At 43.3% G+C, this 22,235-nt stretch overlaps 1 protein-coding gene across 2 annotated transcripts in view; it reads left to right on the forward strand.

Annotated features, from left to right (window-relative positions):
* BCAR3 (BCAR3 adaptor protein, NSP family member) overlaps positions 1-22,235 on the forward strand; it is a 176,220-nt gene that overhangs the window by 80,653 nt on the left and 73,332 nt on the right. The window contains exon 1 of one of the 2 annotated variants that reach the window (XM_089677302.1): positions 14,011-14,288. The exons of the other annotated variant lie outside the window; for it this stretch is intronic. Coding sequence (XP_089533428.1) covers positions 14,199-14,288 — 90 coding nt within the window. The 5' untranslated portion in view covers positions 14,011-14,198. Of the gene's footprint in view, positions 1-14,010; positions 14,289-22,235 lie in introns of those variants that run through there. 2 annotated transcript variants of the gene reach the window in all.

Below are 22,235 nucleotides of genomic sequence, written 5' to 3' on the forward strand. Positions count from 1 at the left end.
GAATGTGACATAGAAATCCCAGGATGCAGCCTGGAGGATGAACACATCAGGAAGTACATCACTGCAAAATTTAAAGAAAAAGGCATTTCATGGTTTAAAAAAATACAAACACAACGGGAAGTGGAAATTTCCCCCCCAAAAAAAAGTAAATCACAGTTGTACCCCATTGGAAGGTTTCCCCTTGACCCCTGTTCTGGTGGCAACTCAGAATTTTGGATTTTTCCTCACTTCAGTCCCAGTGACAATGGTCTCCAGAAACTAATTGAGATGAAACTCCCCAGCAGGGACACAAACTGCAATAAACACATAACATGGGCTCTAATCCTTCCCTAGTCTTTCCAAAAAAGGAAAAGTTTTGCTTTTATACTTTAATTAAAGTTTAGATTTGAAACATGTATATGCAGAAGTTGTGTCTTCTCCCCAACTTTCTGATGTGAATGCTTGTTCCAGATCAGCTATACACCTAAGTAGTTTAATCTGTCCCCTCCCTCCTCTTACACATGCTAACTAACATGTGTAAGAAAGATGTACATACCTACCTATTTTCAGGCCACTCTTGGCTGGTAATGTGATTTGTCTCCCCTGTGTCAGCCAGCACGGCTGCAGGGGTGAGGAGGGAGCACCGACAATGGATAGGCTATTGAAGCTCCAAACTTTACATGCTGTTGCCACAGAGAGCTCTCTCCTCTTTCCTGCAGCTGCCACTAGCTGATACAGGGGGTCACATGACTGGACCAGAGCAGGCTGAAATAGGTAAGTACATCTGTCTTAAACAGGCTAGTTAGCATTGCTGTTAGGAAGGGGTAGGGGACAGTTATAAGGCTAGATAAGTGTATAGCCAAAATTCTTCTTTAATCTGGCCATAGATTATTTTGGTTTTTCATTTAGGTGTCCTTTTATCAAGCAGTGGTAAATGATCGCTGCTCAGTTCTCCGGCATTCTTGGAGAACACAGTTCTCCTGTGAATGCCTTTTTATGAAGCGGTGTAGATCAGTTCTCCGAATGAAGGGAGAACGATCTACAAACGCTGGAAAACAGCTGCTTTTACTATAATCTCGCGAGATTACAGTAAGAAATCAATCAAACACCGTTTACTATGCAGAGGTAAATTATCGCTGTTTAGTTTGAAGTTCCTCCGATTCTCCAGCTTGGGCTGGAGAATCTGGAGGGAGAACACAGATCGCCAGTGAAGGGCTGACATCACTCCTTCATACACTGGCCATCTGTGTGCTGAGATGATCAGCGGAGAACATGTTCTCCACTGATCATCTCTGTTTCCTAAACCACAAATGATCAGAGATCAGCAATGATCCTCAGGATCGCCACTGTTCTCTGTTTCATAAAAGGACACCTTGGCCAGTAAGCTGAACCCGAATCCTCCATGTACACGAATGAGGTGAATGGAGGAATCCTTTCCCGTAGGAACATTGTGTTCTGACAGAGGGACTCTCCACTGTTGGAATACTCTGAACAATGTCTGGTGATTGGCTACATTATTCTAACGTTCCCGTTCAACAAAAGTCGATCTAACAATTGACTTCTCTTGAACAGGAGTGGCTACACGTAGATCGTAATTAGGCTGGTCCCTGCTGAACCTGCCAAATTTCAATCCATCTTTGGCCAGTTTAGGAAGATCAGCGATGGTAGCCACCATATTTCTTTTGGGACAGGTTTCCTCCAATACCAATGGCATTATGTGAATGATACCGGTCATCGGCACCGATTTTATACAACCTGTCCTTATAGATAGGGACATGTAATTGCAGACTTTTATTTTATCTGAAGTGAAGACCATAAACACAGATCAGCTGGCACATGTCAAATGTGCATACCCTGAAATACTTTGTCATACATATTTATCAGGCAATTGATCCATCGGGCCATTTTATTTTAATCTCACAGTTTCCTGTTTGTGTGAATGCTCAGAATCTGGCCTTGTTCTCTTTGCGTGAATTTTGGTTCCAAGTCATAAAATGTGTGTGTATATCCGTGAACTCTGCCAGTCATGCTCATTATTCTTTATTGGCCTGTTTCCTCCAGATGGCAAATATCTGATATCTGAATGGCCACTGTGTCCGCTTATGAACCACTGCACTATACAGCATATGTCATTTCTGTATTTTTAACTTCTATGAACTGTTCTTCTGTCACTCTATTTGCAGCATAGAGGAATCCAACATTCAGCATATTGCTTATCTGCAAATGTTCAGTTGAATTTCCGGCAGCAATCCAACATTCATTCATGGAAGCAGATTTGTGCAGTAATAGCCTTCTTTTCTAGTATAGTTGCATACAGTAAGTTTTGGACCAGTTTTAAAACTGGAAGCTTTTTTAGCCAGCAACAGATCTGCTAGTTTGGCAGTCTACACCTAATATAGACTCCGTAACAAGGTCATTGTAATAACTCATGAATCAATGTAAATAAAATAGCCTGTTACACAGTTGTCACAGGAGCAAAATACATGCCTTTTGGACCTTTTTTCTAAATGCATCTGGAAGGATGTAGTACTTTGCTTTATCTGAATTCACACCTAGCCATTCAGCTGTGTCAAGATGCCTGCAGTCTAGCAGCATTTATGCAAACAGGAATTTTGTGTGTTCCCGGAACTGTTTAGCCTGTTTTTCTACAACTACATACAGATTAATGCATGGATATGTTCCTAAACATAAGCACATCTACAGTGGCAAATAATATGTGACCTCCTTAGAATTAATTATTGATCTGATCCTCAGGTACTACAATAGACAAACACAATGTGGTTAAAGCAGAACTACACTGTATCTGAGCACTATGATCCAAAAATCGCTATTTAATTCATTTTTAATATTCAAAGCAAACTTCCCCTCCATCCATGTCACTATGCTTTATTTTGCTGAGAAATCACTTAGAAAACCACCCCCTACAATTTCTGGCTGTGGCCATCTTGAGTAAGGACAAATGACTCGTGTAGCAATTACTTCCTGGAATCCATGTGTCCTTAGTTCAGGCATGCAGGCAGGAGGGTGTGCTTAGCTGAGAAAACCCATCCTCCCCTCCTGAAGACTCCTGGGATTGGTAACATCATTTGCCTAGGCATGGAAACTAGGAAGTAACTAAAGAAATGTAAAAAAAACTGTTTAAAACAATAAATACAATATACCTATTTACTAATGATAGCAGTATAAGGTTTTAAAATCGTGAATGTTGATTGAGAGAGTGAAGTTCCACGTTAAGCTGATAACACAGAAACAATTCTAATTTCCTGTGTCTTTATTGAACTCACCCATTAAACATTCACAGCGCTGGAGGAAAAAAGTAAGCAAACCCATAGACTAATTACTTCAACTAAAGCTAATTGGAGTTTGTAGTATCAGTAGCACACCTAGAGTCCAATTAAAGAAATGAGTTTGAGAGTGTGGTTTTGAGCTACTTTGATTGATAAAAGACATGTTAGGATTGCTGTTCATAAGAAGCATCAGTTGATGTGAACCATGCCTTGCAAAAAGGAGCTCACTGAAGACATTTGATCAAGAGTAGTTGATCCGCTTAAGGCTGGAAAAGGATACAAAGCAATCTCAAAGTGTTCATCCATCCAGTCATCCATCAGTCAACATTTATAATAGTCTATAAATGGAGACAGTTTAGTACTGTGGCTACTCTTCCTAGAAGTGGGGGCCCAGTCAAGATGTCTCCCAAGGCAGAATCCTCAGTGAGGTAAAGAAGAACCCACGAGTAACTGCTAAAGGCTTGAAGACTTCACTGGAACTAGCAAACATCCGTCATGAGTCTACCATACGTATATTACTATTATTATTATTATACAGGATTTATACAGCACCAACAGTTTGCTCAGCGCTTTACAATATAACAGGAGACAATACAGTTACAATACAGTTCAATACAAGAGGGATTTGAGGGCCCTGCTCCTTGGAGCTTACATTCGAAGGTCTTCCATTTTAATAATTTTAAAATGGGCAGCACAGTGGCTAAATGGTTAGCACTTCCACCTGGCTTACAATTTAGGAGGGTATATGAACAGGAATGGTGGTCATGGCATAACACAATGGAGGAAGCTGCTGCTTTCCACCAAAAACATTGTTGCACACCTGACGTTTGCCAAACAGCACCTTGTGCAAACTGCAATGCTACTGGGAAAATGGTTTAGGGACTGACAAAACAAAAGTTGAATTGTTCGGAAAGAATACTAAGCACGGTGTATGGCGCAAAAAGGGCACAGCTTACCAACATAAAAACATCATGCCAATGATGAACTATGGTGGAAGGAATGCCATGACTTAGACTTGCGTTGCTGCCTCAAGGCTGGGACCACTTGTCATCACTGAGGGGAAAATGAATTCCTAAGTTTATCAAAATATCCTACAGGATAATGTCAGGGTAGCTGTTCACCAACTGAAGCTTAGTAGAAGTTGGATCATGCAGCAGGACAATGACCCTAAACATCAAAGCAAATCCATCGCAGACTGGCTTCAGAAAAAGAAAATGCACCTTTTAGAGTGACCCAGTCCCCAGGGCGGGGAACTGTGAACTTGGGGTGAAGGGAAGGCTCTGTACTCAAGAGGAAGGGAGGAGTTGGGGGAGAGGATTGTACTGTGGTGGAGTGGGGGGAGCTCTGTTCCAGGAGGGTAGTGGCAAGGAGCTCTGAAGGGCATGGGGTAGGGGAAGATAATTTTTGATTATACACTGGCCTGTATGACCCACTTCTGAGTCTTGAGTCCTGCGCGATACACAAACCCCAGGGCTCTGCAGAATTGGAGAGGCAATGTGAGTACCTGCACCTGATCTTGTCTTTTCAAATGTGATGTATAAAGTTGATAAAATTAAAATGAGTTGTGTATTGAAATATAATGGAGCTGATTCATTAAAGGTGAAGAAAATAACATGAGTTCAAAAATAGTTGTTGCAGAAAACCTAGAAGTGTGGCCAGTAAAGTGGATGTTTCTTCTTCATGTATGGCTTGTAGTGTAGGAGTAAACTAAGCCCTAGCACTGGCATCATGGGTAGTAATAGTTACCCCCTTTCCCCATCTCAGCATTAGTGGTCAGTGGTAGGCTGCAAAACATAACCCCTCCCTGGTGTTTTTGGTCAGTGAAAAGCTGAAAAAATAATCCCTCTACCAGAATAGTGTCAGTGGTTGGCTGTAAAAAAAAAACAGAGCATTCCAGCACCTGGAACACATTTGTATTGCTAGCGTAGAAATAAACGTATTCAGTAGAAATCTAAAAGACAACATAAACCTCCAGCACTTTTAAGCCAGACAGTGTTTCAGTTCACAGAGAGTGATAATCTTTTGGTGAATAACCCATAAATTGTGTTGATTTCAATACTGCAGTCTTGGTCCCCCTTTACCCTTTATTGTAGAGTACAGTCTGCACCTGTCACATTTTGCTGGTAGTTGGTGTGCCAGTGACTTTTATTTGCAGGATCTACAGTTATATACAGTAAGCAGCACAGCAAAGCCACGTAGGGTTCAATCCCACACACATACGTACTGTTACTTATATAATTTCCTTCTATCCCTGATTTCCAGCAAAATTCACAGGTTTTGAGGGTTGTCCCTGGAAAGTTTGGGTCCATGGACATTATATGGATTTAACGTTTTGGCCAAGTGTAAAATACCTCTTCTTAATAGTTACTGATAAGTAGTATTTAAAATGCAGACATACCAACATTTTAGATTTAATGATGTCATAGCTGGGCATATAGTGCTCTGTGATGCTTGATGACAGATGCAAACATGATTTGCCCTAATCCCCTAGCATATAGTGATCTTGTATTGCACAGACCTGATTTTTTTTTTATAGGAGATTGGAGACCTTACTCTCTATTGCTGTGTGAGTGAAGGTTTCTTATTTCCAGGGTGAGATCTTGGGAGTCCATACATCCATAGGACCGGTAGCTGTACAGCTCCTCTTTTCTGATATACAGTAAATGAATTGCTGCTTCCCAGGCCCCATCCATGCTCATAGGTGTACATGAATGGTAAGATCTTTTGAGACAATATTGAGGCCATTTGTATTGGGCAAGATTCTCTACACCTAGCTCAGAAACAAAATGCCCCTGGGCATTATTTGGAAGTTAAAGCTGAAAATTCTCCCTTGCAGTGAAGCTGCACTTGCAATGAAAGGATTAGCTGCTCCTTTAGGTCTAAGGGGCATGGAAAAGTAGATTTACTTACCCCATCTTCTGCTCCTGCAGACTGTTCTGTGCTGCTAGGCTAGTGCCTGCAGCCTCTTTCCTCAATGCTTCAGCTGTCTAAGGTCCATAGCATTGGACATGAGGACACCAAGGGACAGTCCACCACCAGAGCATGGGGAGAGCAGAAGATCGGGTGAGTAAAATTGCTTTTACCATCCACTAGACTAAAGCACCAGATAATGCTTGCAGTGTTGGTGTGGCCCACTTAGGAGAATAATGTTACGTTTTCCAGAGTTCCTGCTTTAAGATAAAGTGGTTGTAAACCTCAGACATGAAATGTGAACAAAACATATCGCTCTATAGTGTGTACTTGTCTCAATTAAGAGCATGAAGTGTCATTTCTGTCTGCTGCTTCATTCCCCTGCTATCAGTATGAATCACTTCTGACATGTTTTACTGACACCAAAAGCAAAATGGTGACAGGGGAGGGACCTTCAGCCAATTGACAGCTTCAACTTTGTTCCTGTGAGCTGTGTGGAGGGGGGTGTGTCTCTTCCCCCCCCAGTCATTTCTCAGAGCTCCCTTCACTGAGCTCCGCAGTGTGTAATTTCAGCTCTCCACTCCTTTTTTTCTAAACTCTGAAAATCTTTATAAATTCAGCACTTTGAACAGATGTAGAGGAGAGATGGCTGCAGGTAGACAGACAGGTACAACTTATGTAGTTGGATTTGTTTAATCTCCGTGTATCAGCTGAGGTCAGTCACTTCACTGGGTATATGGAAGGGTTTACAACTTTAAAGCCGTTGCTGGAGAAAACTTACTTTGTTATTTATACATTGAGGAAGAGTTAGCACCTACCAGATTTTGATTTCTTTTTGCGCCTCTGGTCAGGAGACTACCATTCAGTTCCTATTCTGTCTGACACCCACTACTTGGGCAGGAAGTAATAACAAATCTTTCTATTGGTCACACAAAAAACAAGCAAGTTCTAACCCTCCATCCTTCCACTAAAATAAATTGTTTTAATTGCTGTTGGTGTTCTCATTTTGAAGGTTCCCGTCACTTCCTGTTCTGATATATGGAAAGTAGGTGAGAGCATAGCATTAAAATTGTACAGAGATTCTAAAATTTTCTTTAACAATAATAATAATGACAAAAGCTTTCCCTAGAGTATGTCTTTAACAGGCAATCATGGTTCTCCCTTTACAGTAACGCTTATGTATAAAGCCCTAGCATCTCTTAGATTTTTTGTCTTCTCAAAAGCAGGGAGGGCACACTCCCTTAAGGAATTAGATAAGGAGTGTCAAATTGGATACAACCAATTTTCATTTTAGAGAAACATGCTTCTCATACACTGAGTACCAGGGGGTGCTTAATAGGACCTCACATGTACAAGTATTCAGCTCCAGTCTGAGAGAAACGAATGCAGATCATAACAGGAGGGCTGACTCTAATTTTAATTAGACAAAAAAAAATATCAAAGAGAAGCTGGGACTTTAAAGCTTATTCATTCCAGAACATAGACCAGAACAAGACCGTAATAAATTCTTTTGTTGCTCACATGCAAAAGGCATGTACAGACACTGCAAGTGTCAGACCAATGGTGCAAAAGTACAAAGTTCATTAATTCCTAATAAAATGATCATAAAACATCCAACACATTTCAGGGCAAACACACTCCCCCTTCATCAGTGCTCGGTGATATTTGTAAGTGTTTGAAAGGACTTAGGGAAGCAGATGCCAGATGAATACTGAGCATACTGCTTGTAAGGGAATCACATGGTGCAGAATTATGCTAACTCTGAAACACATTGGCTGCTTTATTATAGCATTATATGAATATTTAGTAACTTTTGGACTCTTCCATTATTGGTCTGAAGCTTGTGGTGTTTGCACATGCCTTATAGCTTTCATCAAGCAGACTATAGGCTCTGTAGACTGGTGTTGCTTTTTACACTAGTATCTACTGGTCAAGTACTGCCTGTCTGCTTTACACCTAAAGTCCCTACTAGATAACATTTCCAAAAGGGGGATTAAGCAGGGGGATTTTTTTGTTCACCCCATATATTCCTCCAAAAAAACAACGTGGATGGAGGAATTCCAATGTGTACCTGTGACAGAAGTCCGTTAAACAGTCAATTTCTGTTGACCGAGGGAGCACACACACTGATGTAAATTGGCTGGTCTAGAATATCAGAATATGGCCAACTGGAGATCAAAATGAGAATAAAGATGGTCAGGAATTAAAAAAAAAATTAGTTTATCTCAAGGCCAGGATTGAACTCCATGGCTGCTAAAAAAAAAAAGGTATGTGGCATAGACAGCGATCCACCATTTCATCAGTGGTCCTAAAAAACCCAAATGCCTAAGGAGGGCCCCATTCATCCTTGAGTGCTCTGTAACCCTGTGATTATAATATAAACTTTTTACCATAATGAATCCATCTATAGTGTATACAAAGTGAGAGTCTTGGCTCCCCTGCACTGCGGTTGTGGTAAACAAGAATTTTCTATAAGCTAATGATCCCAGTTTATTTGTAACTAGAGCCCGTGTAGCTGTTTGTGTTGCCGTTTCATACTTTACTCATCACCGTGACTCTTGTTCACATGGATTTCATGCAGATACAAGTTTCCATGTATCATTCTGGCAGCGGGCAGGCTGTTGTTCAACGTTTCCCAGACTAATGATATCCTTAGAAATGACATCCATGAAAACATAGTCCCATGACACTTCATTTTCAGCCGCATCAACTCACTCATTGATGGTGATTATGGCTTTCTCCCTTTTTAATCAGTAAACATTATTTTCTCTCATAATATGTTTTCTGCACATGAGAGGAATAAACTGGGGAGAGAGAGGCTGATGAGTGAGAACATTGCAGTTCCTCTGCCAGCCAAGAGAACACTTGAGGTCTCCTGCCTCTATGATGACAGTAAATAGAAAACACTCTATACATTTGGATTGAGAAAGAAAATCGGCACTCTAAGATTGCCAAGGGAAAACTTCAAGAAATGTCACACGTGAACTATTCCAACAAATACATTCAAGTGTACATGTTCTTTCAGTGCACTTATCTTTTATGCCCTTGGAGAACCTTCCTCTAATAAGATGTACTTACCTAAAATGTTGTGTTCAGCGATCTTCATGGTGTGGCCACCTGGTGTCATTCAGCCTTTTTCCTAAGTCCTCCCAGCAGCTAGTCTACCCTCCTGTATGTGCACTGCAGTGAAACTAAAGGCAAAACTTTCATTTAGTTTTAAACAGTATGGAAAGATGTTAGATGTCATGTAGATTTTCATTGTTGTCTGTGGCCTCATTATTAGTCCTCATGTACACTGGATATTTTTACAGCTGCTGTTTTTGGCTTTTTACATTTTTTTCCTGCAGCCAGTAAACTCCTATGCGTTCGTGCACACATAGACTGTAATCAGCGATTTTTGCCAGGGGTGTTTTTTTGGCTGGGAAAAAACCCAGAACTAATGGGTTTCTAGAGGAGTTTTTTAGCTGTAAAAACGCTCTAACGCGGCAAGTCGTGGCAAACCAGCGTTTTTGGACTTTTTTTGCAAAAAAAACCACGGCAAAATGCCACTAAACGCTAATGCAAAAACTCTAAAAAAAAAAATGCTGAAAAACTTACGTTTTTAATGTGACTTTAAACAGCTAACATTACCAGCGTTATTAAAACGCCCCGTGTGCATGGAGCTTTAGGATTCACCCTTTCTATTTGTGCCATTCACTTTTATTAACCGAAAGTGAAAGAGAATTCCAAATTGTGGATGGTCACCACAACAGGAATAGAGGGGAAATCTTCCAGTGGAGACACTAGTTCTGATAACAACCAGGGATTCAATCACTTTGGAGGTATTTTCTCTTACTTTATGTTTTGGACAATGGGTAGGAAAGGAAGTGTCCCCTATAAGACACAGATGTAAAAAAAAAAAAAAAAAACCTGACAAGGGTTATAACCATTGCTTACGCTATCCAAAATAAATTAAAACAAAGTTTTAGTTCTACTTTAAGGGATCTTTCATATGGGGGCATTTGTTCTAATCAGCAGGGGTTCCATGAACAGATTCCCTGCTGATTCAGAACAGAATGAAACTGATGTCACTTTTCCGACACCCATGTCTGTTCAGGTTTTATCTCACTGAGCTTAACAAGCCTATGTTAGTCTGTAGGCAACAGGATGTAAATGGATGTGCATCCATTCAATTTACCTCCAGTCCATCACGTCAAGGTCTGAAAAAAGCATGTGTGTGTGGTTTTTTTTTGTGTTTTTGTTTTTTCCTATTTAGAAGTGTGAGATTTTTCTTCCTTTTCTGTCTTGAGACACTCAGAGAAGTTAGAGTAGATCCCTCAAAGTGAGAGAAGACCTCTCTGGAATAAGTGCCCCTTTTGAAAGGTTGCCCCACTATTTCTAACCCAGTGAAAACTCAAAATTTATAGTTTTTCCTACATTTTAAGTCCCAGTGACAATGATCAGCAGCACAAATAGTGAGATTGAATCTCCCAATGGGGATAGAGACTACAATATAAACCTGAGAGGTGTGCTAAAGTTCCCTTCTGGCTTTAGATACACTTTACAGTGACCTGTACAGAGAGGAAAAAAAATATAGACTTCTTTTTATAATAAAGTAAGTTACTTCATTGGCATTCTGATCCTCTGGCTTTATTACTTTCTGAAAATGAGCACTGGACACTTTCTTGAGTGTTTACAATGTAAACCAATGTGTTATCGGGATGGTGACAGGTCCTCTAATTCTCCAGCTTGTGTCCAGGTGGATCTGCTGTTCGAGGGCTGGTGCTAATTCCCAGAGACATGATATCGCACATTATTGTAAGGTCGCCCACTAGTTAGAACTCCAACTACCCTGTTTAAAACTGATTTCTTGGGTTGTTACTTAGAAAATAGCAAAGGTTTACAAGAACTGGTTTTGTAAGTCAAGTTCTTAACTTTTCATATTATGTACCCCTTATAGCATGGATGTGTGTCTAAAATCATATGTGAGTTTTATTTTTCTAAAATACCTCAAATACATTGTAACCATCCTTTAAAGGTATATATGTATATTTAAAATGGCCATATACATAATGATTTGTAATTTATTTAGACCTCATTCACACCAGCTACACTGAGCTTTATTGATCAGCATTGACCAATGTAGGCTTAATGCAAAGGCACATAGAAAATATTTGTTTAATATATACCCTATTCATACCATACATGTGTTGTGGTGTGCAATGTGTAAAGATGAAGCATGTCTCCATTTTAATGCAGCACATTGTGCATCACCGCATATCATCACACCAAAGCAGGCAGCTATAGCACTTGTCAGCCTGTCATTGAATTGTACAGCTGTTAGTCGCAGCTGATCGCAAACAATCATGCTGCCCATTGCAGAAATATGCTGATTCTTAGTAGTATACGACCACTATCGGCCATTGGAATGACTCCTAAGCAAAAAAGTATTTTGTGTAGAACAGGTGATCTTGGGGTAGTGTCCCAATAAGCTGCAGTGATGGAAACCTGACCTTGGGCAAATTGCAGAATAAGAATTTGCGCTCTGATTTCAGATGTAAACTTTCTGTAGGTTCCATTGAGAACTGCTAGATGGTCATGCCAGTCAAATTATTCCTTCATGTTTTCCTTCGTGTTATCTCATTAAGTTTAGGAGAGATGATCCTCCATTTAGGGGTGCTTTACAATCAACAGCTGCTACACATTCCATCATGAAACTTTCTCTAACAGAGGTATGTGACAAGATGGATAGGTCCTGATATATGTGTAGTAAGAAAGAAGGGTTTGACAGCACCAGTAGTAGGCCAGCAGAGGATATACACATTGCCTTTCATAATCTGCCCTGTCTTTCATGGGGGATGTTATCATACCACCATTTGGTTACTTACAAAGTGGGAACATAGTAACAAATGGTTTTATTATGGAATATTGAAAGTCTGGAAAATAGGTTCAGGATTAGAGAGGTCAGCTGCTCTAATTATTAGAGTGTCCCTTATATCTATTAAAATCATGTTTTGTTAAAATTATTATTCCAGCTTCTTGCACATACAAACATCCACTGACCCATCTTTCCACAACCCCAATCCTAATTTAACATAAAAATCCTGTTATTTCACACTAATTCCATAATATTCTGCTACATACCCAAGGTGTGTTGAAACTGGTTACCCTAATTTGCCATTTACAGAGTATTGTTTAAGACTTTACATCCTTCATAGAAATTTTCATTTTAAATATACTAAATACGTACATCTGTAAATCATTGTGTGCCCACGTGCTGTCATTACTTCTCTTGCTGAATTTTCTCCCTAAGGTAGACCTTAAACTAAAATTCACAAATCAGTTAGACAAAATATTAACGGCATCAAATCCCAATATTTAAGCAAAAAAAATTGTTATAAGAATAGTTCCTATTGTGTTCCTTCTAATGGAGAATATTGCCCACTTTTATGTGCATTTCCTACAGCCACATGTTACGTGTCCACTGTCACATACCCAAAGTGTGTCTAAACAAGTTACCCCAATGTGGCACCCACAGACTACAGTTAAAGATTTAACATCCTTTGTCAGTATTTTTCATTTTTCTATATAATAAATACATGTTTAAATCATCCCAATTTTTCTTGCAACTAATTTAAAAATTGCTTCTGATTTCTTAATGAGACCTACAGTCAAAACATACATGTTAAGATGTCTCTTCCTCTGTGTCAGTGGAGAAGTCACACACTTCTCCTATCCATGCTAAACATCATGAATGGACGAATCCGCAGTGCCGGCAATTGTATTCTAATAGCCAGCACCTGCGGATGTCAGAATACTTGAACAGTGCCTATGTTTTATTGAATGCATGCGTTCTTTAGCCCAAATTTTCCACCCGAGTCCTTCCACAAAAGCTCATTAAAAAAGCAACCTTTGTTGAGCTAGATGGTGCCAACAAGGCCACCCACAGAATGAATTTGGACAGTTTTACAGAAATCTTGTGAAATTCAATCCATGTATGACCAGTTTACGATTACATGATTTCATTATAGGCTTTTTATTGACTAGATCCTGCAGTAAGTCTGTTGTCTTCAATCAGACAGATGCTGTCATGTAGAATAAGATGGTCACAAGGCATAAGCAGATAGCCAAACCGGTGTGTGTAATTACCACGTCTGATCTCGGTTTTTACATCTGCAAACTATTTACTTGTTTTCAAACATGAACTTACAATGCAGACATTTTTAATAATTGGCCGATCTTTCACATTTCTAGTTATAAATAACCTTATACATTCTACAGTTCCTCTTTACGAGTGTCTATCACTTTGCTCAGATGCCAGTTTATAGTTTGTGATCTGACCAGCTAGTTAAACAGAATCTAACTATTATTGAAAACCACAGCAAGATCACATGAGTTACCCAAATCGGACACCACACATTGACCTGTTTGTCGTCCTAATTAAAAGTAAACTTTGAGAAGTGTGCTCCTCTAATTGACAGGAGGTGGTACTCCTCTATTGCTACTGCAGAGGCACCCTATATAAGAGATCTCTGCTTATATAATGTTGTAGGTAGTTGCAGCCTTCCTCTACTGACCTTGTGAATTGTGGGTCAAAATTCAGTTTAGGTAAGGGCATCCCTTTACAGGCACTGACTGCTTGCTGGCAAAATCACTGCTGCTCCTGATGACAGAGAAATGATCTAGGCATGGTGCCTTAGGTATGCAATGGTCCAGCATGAGAATGTCTAATGGGTTGTGTACAGTATTGAACACCCTGGGGAGCTGAGCTGGTGGAGGCTTCTCAGATGGTTTGAATTTCATTGGTGAGTAAGAGGAATCACATGAGAATTCTAGCACTCTGTACATGGCAGGCTGTGTGTTCACATGCCAGAAAGCACTGAGTTCATAGACACTGCTCCATCTGAGCAAATAAGCCAAGACAAATGTCAAGCTAGAAGACGCTCGCTAAAGGCAGCACAGCAGTGACATTGTGCCGAGGAAACATCAGTGCTTTCTACAGTCTCCATAGTATTTAATGAGAGCCTTAGGAAAGATTTCACAATGTCCAGGGATTGCTTCTGTAATGTCTTTGAGACTGTCACAGCTGCCCTATGCTGCTTCTACCAGCGCAAATCCGTTATTGGGATCAAGGTAAGTGCTGGATTGTGAAGAATGGTGATGAATGCTTCTAATTGATTGCACAGAGTTCATTGGTTTTCAGGCTGCTTTTTTTGTAGAAATAGTGAGCATTGATGAGAGTGGAAATTGTTTTGGTATAGGGTGACATTTATAAAAACTTTATAGGATGAACTTTTGGAATTGCATTCGTAATACCCAATTACATGCTTTTTCTTCTTTTTTTTTTGTTTTTTGCTATACTTTGAAAAAAGACTTTCCAGGCATCCTGCACATATTTTGAGTGTCCATTGTAGTATGTTTTGGATCATATATAAGAGTGATAACATTTCCATCGTCATATATCACTGGACAGCAGGGTGGAGCGTGTTAAAGGCTGTGATCAGCTGATTCTCTGCTATACCTTACAAACAGTATTGTGAACTGTAGAAATATACATTACAGCCTGCTACATGCACAGATGGGACTTATTTGAATTGATCCATAGTTGTTAGGTCAGGTTAAATAGCAAACTTCCCTTTCAGTTTGATATAGAGCCAAACGCTCACTTGGATACTTGGTAAAAATTGATATATGGATTCATTTCATCAGTGTTCACCTAGTATGAATGACTCCGAGTTGAGTAATCTATTCATTAGTGTTAACTGTGTCATAAGGTCAGAACAGATATTAATCTTCAAAGAAATATTCACGGTTTCTGTTGAGAAATTATCCATAGCAGAGTCTTTGTAAGTCTACCAACGTTCGCTATCCATTCTCTGTATAGTTGGATGGTTCAAGTTTGAGGCTTTCCCTGTCCCTTATACATATCTCAATGGTAAGCCCCCAATCCTAGTCATACTTTGTAATTACATAGGGACATTTTACCCTTTTTTGAGAAAAGATGCTAAAGTGACACACACTAGAAACCTATTATTGTGGTATATATTTACCTGTTGTGTTTTTTGTTATTTTTTACTGTCTTCCATATGCAATATTACCATTTATACCCCATATCCAGAGTTTTTAGTTTCTAAACCCCTAATCATATTTCTTAGTGTCTTAGCTTGATCCACACATGATAAATACAAATATATATATATATATTTATTTTCAGACCAACACCAGTGGACATAAATACTGTTATGGAGATACTGTATAACAGACTGTATATCCTAAATGTGGGCAGTAAATGTAGAAGTTATCATGTTCTTGGGGCTCTTCATTGAAGGCTTGAAGAACATTAGCTCCTATTGTACCTGAACTAAACTACATCTGTGCGTATGTATGTGTAATATAGATATGTGTGTACGTATACACACACACTAATGTGAGCTTAAACGTAAAATTAAAGTGATATTAAGTGTTTGATATTTGTTTTTAAATAACATACATGTTATACTTACCTGCTCTGTGCAGTGGTTTTGCACAGAGCAGCCCCTCCTCTTTTCTGGTACCCGCCAGCACTCCTAGCTCCTCTCCCTTGACCAGTGCCCCCAATAGCAAACCGCTTGCTATGGGGGAACTGGTGCATGGAGCCGCAGCTGGCGCCCTCCTCCCGCTCTCTCCTCATTGGCTCACTGGCTGTGATTGGCTTCCACTGCAGTGTCTCAGCCAATGAGGAGAAAGAGACCTGGGACAGCCGAGGCTCCTGTGCACATTGCTGGATCAAGAGGTGACTCGAATGAGTATTGGGGGGAGCAGAACAATGAATGTCTTTTACCTTCATGCATAGAATGCATGAAGGTAAAAAAACCTTCAGACTTTACAACCACTTAAAATATTTTTTATTACAGATACTAAAAGTAAGATGAAATCTGAGACCTGTGATATCTATAGTATACTAAAATTATTCCATATCCCATACATACTGTTTCCATCTTGAGACATCCGTTATGTTAATCACCATCTATTTTTTCGGTAAGGTTGATGTCAGATGGGGGAGTTTTTCTTCTTTGCTGCTGACACCTTTGTTGCAATCACCAGCTGCAGGATTGTTAAGAGACTGCCGATTTGTCCCTGTGGTATCACCACCTGTATATCTGATGCAGTAAGATGGCGTTGCCATCACTGGCAATGGAGATTCAGCAACATTTGGGCCAGAATCAGAGCAACATTTCGCTGCCCCTGGCTGCAGAGGGAGCAATTTATTATGAACAGACAGTCCCTCTTAGCACTCCTGCCACTGGGCATTTTGTTTCTAGTGGCAGAATTGTTCATCTGACATCAGCTTGCAACATGTGGCATTTTTTTTTTACTTTTTTTTTTTTAATTCTTCTCTTGTTACTTGACTTTTCTTTTAACATGAGGATAATTTTATCTTGGTTTAAATACGTTTTTGGTTAACACTAAATTTTATATCTGTGCATGTTTCTCATGTTGCATTTGTGGTACAGTATCCCTACATATTGTCCCCTCATCACCGGAAATCCTATGCTGAAAACTGCATCAAATAAGCCGGAACATAATAGTTCTCTTCTCCTGCTTTATCTGTATCTTCTGCTCAGGGTTTGTCCATAGTGTCTACTACTTAAATAAATATATATAGAATTATTATCAGGCTGTACACGTGCACAGCAATTTACAATTTCATTCATCCTTTTCAGTATTTCGTGTATAGTCCTAAATAATACTATTAATACATATCCTAAATAATACTATTATTAGTAGCACGTGTTACTATAATTGAATAAGATTCCCAATCACATATTAGTAGATCCTGTGTGCCTTGCGTTTTTTTTTTTTTTGTAATTGAAACAAGCTTTTTTTACATCCTGACATGAAATAGCTCTGAAATTCCCATAGCAACTTTCCGCTCCATCTAATCTTGTCCCTGGAGAGAGTGACATAGTATTTGGGAGCATGCACAGCCTGGGAAGAAAACAAGAAAAATGCTTCATGCCAAAAAATCTGGGACCATTTCCTTTCAGCCTTTCTTCCCTTTGAACAGCACATATGATCTATAAATAGAATGCTCTTTTCAGAGCTGATGTAGAAGTCTCTAGTCTTCCATGGTATTCTGGTGACTGCCCTATGTACACAAGGCTTGGCCACTAGTATCGTACAGCACAAGAAGAAAAGGCAAACCAAAGAAGTGGAAATGACCCAGAGGAGTTCTGGTATCTTGCTGTGTGAAAACACTAAATAATGTGATCTGAGGGTTTCTTCTTAGCAGCCATCCTGAGATGATGGAGAGTTCACCTTTGCAAGAAATTTCTACAAGGTGATTCTCAATGACTGAAAGGAAAAGCTCATCAGATATTACCCTAGAATAGTACGGGCTTTATTTATCAATTTGTTCTTACTGAGAACAGGTTCTGCCTCTCCTCAAACACCAATCAGCATTAGACATGTCCTGAAAGTTCGATTCTGATTGGTGGTTGTGAATTGTGGGGAAGTAACCCCTTAGTAACATTAAAGTGATTCTAAAGGTTGTAATTTGAAAGAAAAAAAAGCATACTTACCTGCTTTATGCAATGGTCTTGCACAGAACAGTCCTGATCCTCTTCTTTATATTTTGTCTGCCGGTGGTCTTCTCCCCCCTGCCGAGTGCCCCCATAGCAAGCCTTTTGCTATGAGGGGACTCAAGCAGGCTTGCTCCTGGTAATGGGTACTGTCCATTCTTACACAGAGTACGGCGTGGCCCTGCCCCCCACTTTCTCTTTATTGGCTTACTTGCTATGGTTGACAACAGCAGGAGCCAATGGCTCCAGCTGGTGAGAGAGAGACCTGGGAGAGCCGCAGCTCTCATGCACATCACTGGATCGATCTAGGTCTCAGGTAAATATAAGGAGATTGACTGTGATTGGCTGTAATTGACAGCAGTGGGAGCCAATGGTTCCCGCTGCTGTGTCTCAGGCAGCAAAGAGAGACCAGGGACAGCCGAGGCTCCCATGCACATTATTATTATTATTACATCTAGTTTATATAGCGCCAAAGGGTTTGCTCAGCACTGTACAATAGAGGGGTGGACAATACATGAAACATTACAGCACCTACAAGCAGCACACGAGGGGTTATAGGGCCCTACTCTTTCGAGCTTACAATCTAGGAGGGAGGGGGTAGTGGTACAGGAGGAAGTGGCTGTGGGGGATGGAGTGGTAGGAGGAATGAAGGAGAGCAGCAGTTAGGTGAGGGTGGGGTAGGCTTCCCTGAAGAGGTGGGTTTTCAGGGAGCGCCTGAAGGTGAGGAGGGAAGGTGACAGTCTGATGGATTGGGGTAGTGAGTTCCAGAGGATGGGGGAGGACCTGGAGAAGTCTTGCAGACGTGCGTGTGAGGAGGAGACCAGGGAGCAAGATAGGAGGTCCTGTGAAGAGCGAAGGGTACGGGTAGGGTGGTACTTGGGAATCAGGTTGGTGAGGTAGTTAGGGGCAGTGTTGTGAAGGGCTTTGTAGGTCAGAGTGAGTAGTTTGAATTTGATGCGTTGGGCGATAGGGAGCCAGTGGAGGGATAGGCAGAGGGGGGTGGCAGAGGTGGAGCGGGTGGTGAGGTGGATGAGTCTGGCCGCTGAGTTCAGGATGGTCTGAAGCGGGGAGAGCCTGCACTGGGGTAGGCCGGTGAGGAGGGAGTTGCAGTAGTCAAGGCGTGAGATAATCAGGGAGTGTACGAGTAGTTTAGTGGTGTCTGGGGTAAGGAAGGTGCGTATTTTGGCGATGTTCCGGAGGTGGAGCCTGCATGTGTTTGTAAGTGATTTGACATGAGGTTGGAAGGAGAGGTTAGAGTCCAGAATGACTCCAAGGACTTTGGCTTGCGGGGCGGGATTGATGGTGGTGATGTTAGTAGTGATGGATAGGATGGGGGGGGGGGGCGCGGGCAGGAGGGAAGACGAGAAGCTCGGTTTTGGAGAGGTTGAGCTTGAGGAAATGGAGCGACATCCAGTCAGAGATGTCGTTTAGGAGGTGAGTGATGCGGGCGGAGAATGTGGGGGTGAGGTGGGGGGTGGAGAGGTAAATTTGAGTGTCATCAGCGTAGAGGTGGTAGTTGAAGCCGTGGGAGTGTATGAGTTTGCCAAGGGAGGAGGTGTAGATGGAGAAGAGAAGGGGTCCAAGGACAGAGCCCTGGGGGACCCCAACAGAGAGGGGGAGGGAAGGGGAGGTGGCACCATTGTAGGAAACGCTGAAGGAGCGTCGGGATAGGTAAGAGGAGAACCAGGAGAGAGCGGTGTCTCTGATGTCAAGGGAGAGTAGTTTATTAAGGAGGAGGGGGTGGTCAACTGTGTCGAAGGCCGCGGAGAGGTCCAGGAGGAGGAGGACAGAGTAGTCGCCTTTGGATTTGGCGGTTAGTAGGTCGTTGGTGATTTTGAGGAGGGCGGTTTCGGTGGAGTGTAGGGGACGGAAGCCGGACTGTAGTGGATCAAGGAGGTTGTTGTCAGTTAGGTGGGCGCTTAGGCGGTCGTAGACTAAGCGCTCCAGGAGTTTGGAAGTGAGTGGCAGCAGGGAGATGGGTCTGAGGTTGTTTGGGTCAGAGGGGTCCAGGGAGGGCTTTTTGAGTATGGGGGTGATGTGCGCATGCTTTAGGGGGGAGGGGAATACACCAGTAGAGAGGGAGAGATTGAAGATGTGGGTGAGGGAGCAGATGAGGGAAGAGGGGGGTGACTGGAGGAGTCGAGAGGGGATAGGGTCCAGGGGGCAGGTAGTGAGGCGGGCTTCTGAGAAGACCCTGGTGACTTCCTCAGTGGTAGCGGGGCTGAAGGAGTGCAGAGCTGGGGGGGTTACGGTAAGCGGGGTCTTGGGTGTGGAGGGGGGCAGTGCGGTTGCGAGGTCAGAGGAGGGAAGAGATGAGGGGGAGATAGGGGGGGGGGGCTAGGTGGGGAGGTAGATTGCGAGTTGACTATGTCCTGACGGATTGCATCAATCTTGTTGTGGAAATGAGTGGCAATTTCGTGGGTGGTGAGTGAGGTACTGAGTGGAGGAGGGGGGGGGGAGAGTAGGGAGTTGAAGGTGGAGAAGAGTCGGCGAGGGCAGGAGGAGAGGGTGTTGATCAGGTTTACGATGTAAGCCTGCTTGGCGGCGTGGAGGGAGGAGGTGTAAGTGAGGAAGGCAGATTTGTAGAGGGAGAATGAACGGGGGACCTGGTTTTGCGCCATAGTCTCTCTAGCGTGCGACTGCGGCGTTTGAGGCATTTAGTGTGGTCGTTCTGCCATGGTTGGAGCGGTCTGGGTTTGATGTAGCGTGTGGTTAGGGGTGCCAGAGAGTCTAGGGTAGCTGATAGTGAGTCGTTGTAAGTGTTAGTGGCTAGGTCAGAACATGACAGTGGAAGGATGCTGTCGTGTAGGCGGTCGGCAGCTGAGTGGAGGGGGGCCGGGTTCAGGTTGCGGAGGTTGCGGCTGGTGATGGTTTGGCACTCTGGGGGGGGGGGAGCTAGGGGAAGGGGAGATGGAGAACGTGAGGAGGTGGTGGTCGGAGAGAGGGAAGGGGGTGTTAGAGAACTGGTTGAGGGTACAGAGGTGGGAGAAGACGAGGTCCAGGGTGTTCCCAATGATGTGGGTGGAGGATTGAGTGTGCTGTGTGAGCGCGAAGGAGGAGGTTAGGTGGAGGAGTTGGGAAGTAGCCGGGCTGTTGTCGTTGATGGGGATATTGAAGTCCCCAAGGATGATGGTTGGTAGCTCAGAGGAGAGGAAGAAGGGAAGCCAGGCGGCGAAGTCATCCAGGAAGCGGGGTATGGATCCGGGAGGCCTGTAGATCACTGCGATCCTTAGGGGGGCGGGGGTGAAGAGCCGGATACAGTGAGCCTCGAAGGAGGAGAAGGTTAGGGAGGGAGGGTTAGGGAGGACCTGGAAGGTGCTCAGCGGTGATAGGAGCAGGCCGACCCCACCACCTTTGTGACCGCTCAGTCTTGGTGAATGGGACCAGACTTGACCTCCATAGGAGAGTGCCGCAGGGGAGGTGGAGTCAGTGGCCTGTACCCAGGTTTCGGTGATGGCTAGGAGGTTAAGGGAGTGGGAGATAAAGAGGTCATGGATGGCAGTAAGTTTGTTGCAGACCGAGCGGGCGTTCAGGAGTGCAGCCGAGAGAGGGGGGATGGATGCGGGGAGAAGGGGCACAGGTATGAGGTTGAGGGGGTTACGGCAGCTGGCGGGAGCAGGGGGGTCACTAGAGGAGGGGTGAGGTGGTGAGGGGCCAGGGTTCGGGGAGATGTCCCCAGCGGATAGGAGAAGGAGAAGGGTGAGGAAGGTGGCATGGGGATGGGAAGTGCAGGAGCGTGTGGGTCTGATAGTGGTGGCATGTGGGTCGACGGGGGAGTGGAGTAGCAGGAGGAGGTGGTGAGTGCCGTAGTGGGGAGAGGGGAGAAGTGAAGGGGCAATGTAGAGCTGTTTTGGGGGGGTAGGCGGGTAGAGGGAGGTGATTTTTGGGATGGTGGAGAGGAAAACGAGGAGGAGGAGTGCAGGAGGCATGTTGGGGTGGGTGGAGTGACGGTTGGGTCAGGGGAGGTGAAGGGATACAGGTCAGGGCAGGGTGGTGTGGGGAATCTGTATTACCGTGGGAGAGTCATTTGAGTCCTTCTGTAGGGGTAGAGTGAGGGTGGAGGGAGGCAGCTGGTTGGCAGCAGTCTGTGGGTGCAGTAAGCTGGCGACCGTGGGTGCTGTGGCATGTCTTCAGTGGGTACGGTGGTTCGGCTAGCGGAGGGGTCGTAGGGTGCGATGGCTGGGGGTGTTGGTAGGCACGGCGACTGATGATGCTGGCGGCTCTGTGACTGGAGTTGTTGAGGCCAGGCATCGGGTGCTGCGGGCTCGGCGTCGTGAGGGCGCTGAAGGTGTTGAAGGGCGCAGCGTCAGGAGGCGTTGAAGGATCATCGTCAGGGTTGAGCGGGGCGTTGCGGTAGCGATCGTCGGCCCTGCGTGGTTTGTGCTCAACCGTGATCTGTTGCGGCCGGTAGGAGAGACCGCGGCTTCAAGGGTCGTGGTGGGCCACTAGTCGCCGGGGCATCGCCAGAGGGAATAGCGTGCCGGAAAGCAGGGTGGACTGCACATTGCTGGATCAGGAT

This window comes from Staurois parvus, unplaced genomic scaffold (assembly GCF_062004578.1).
Source record: "Staurois parvus isolate SC_StPar_1 unplaced genomic scaffold, SC_StPar_1.0 ptg000183l, whole genome shotgun sequence".
In the NCBI taxonomy this organism is placed as follows: Eukaryota; Metazoa; Chordata; class Amphibia; order Anura; family Ranidae; genus Staurois; species Staurois parvus.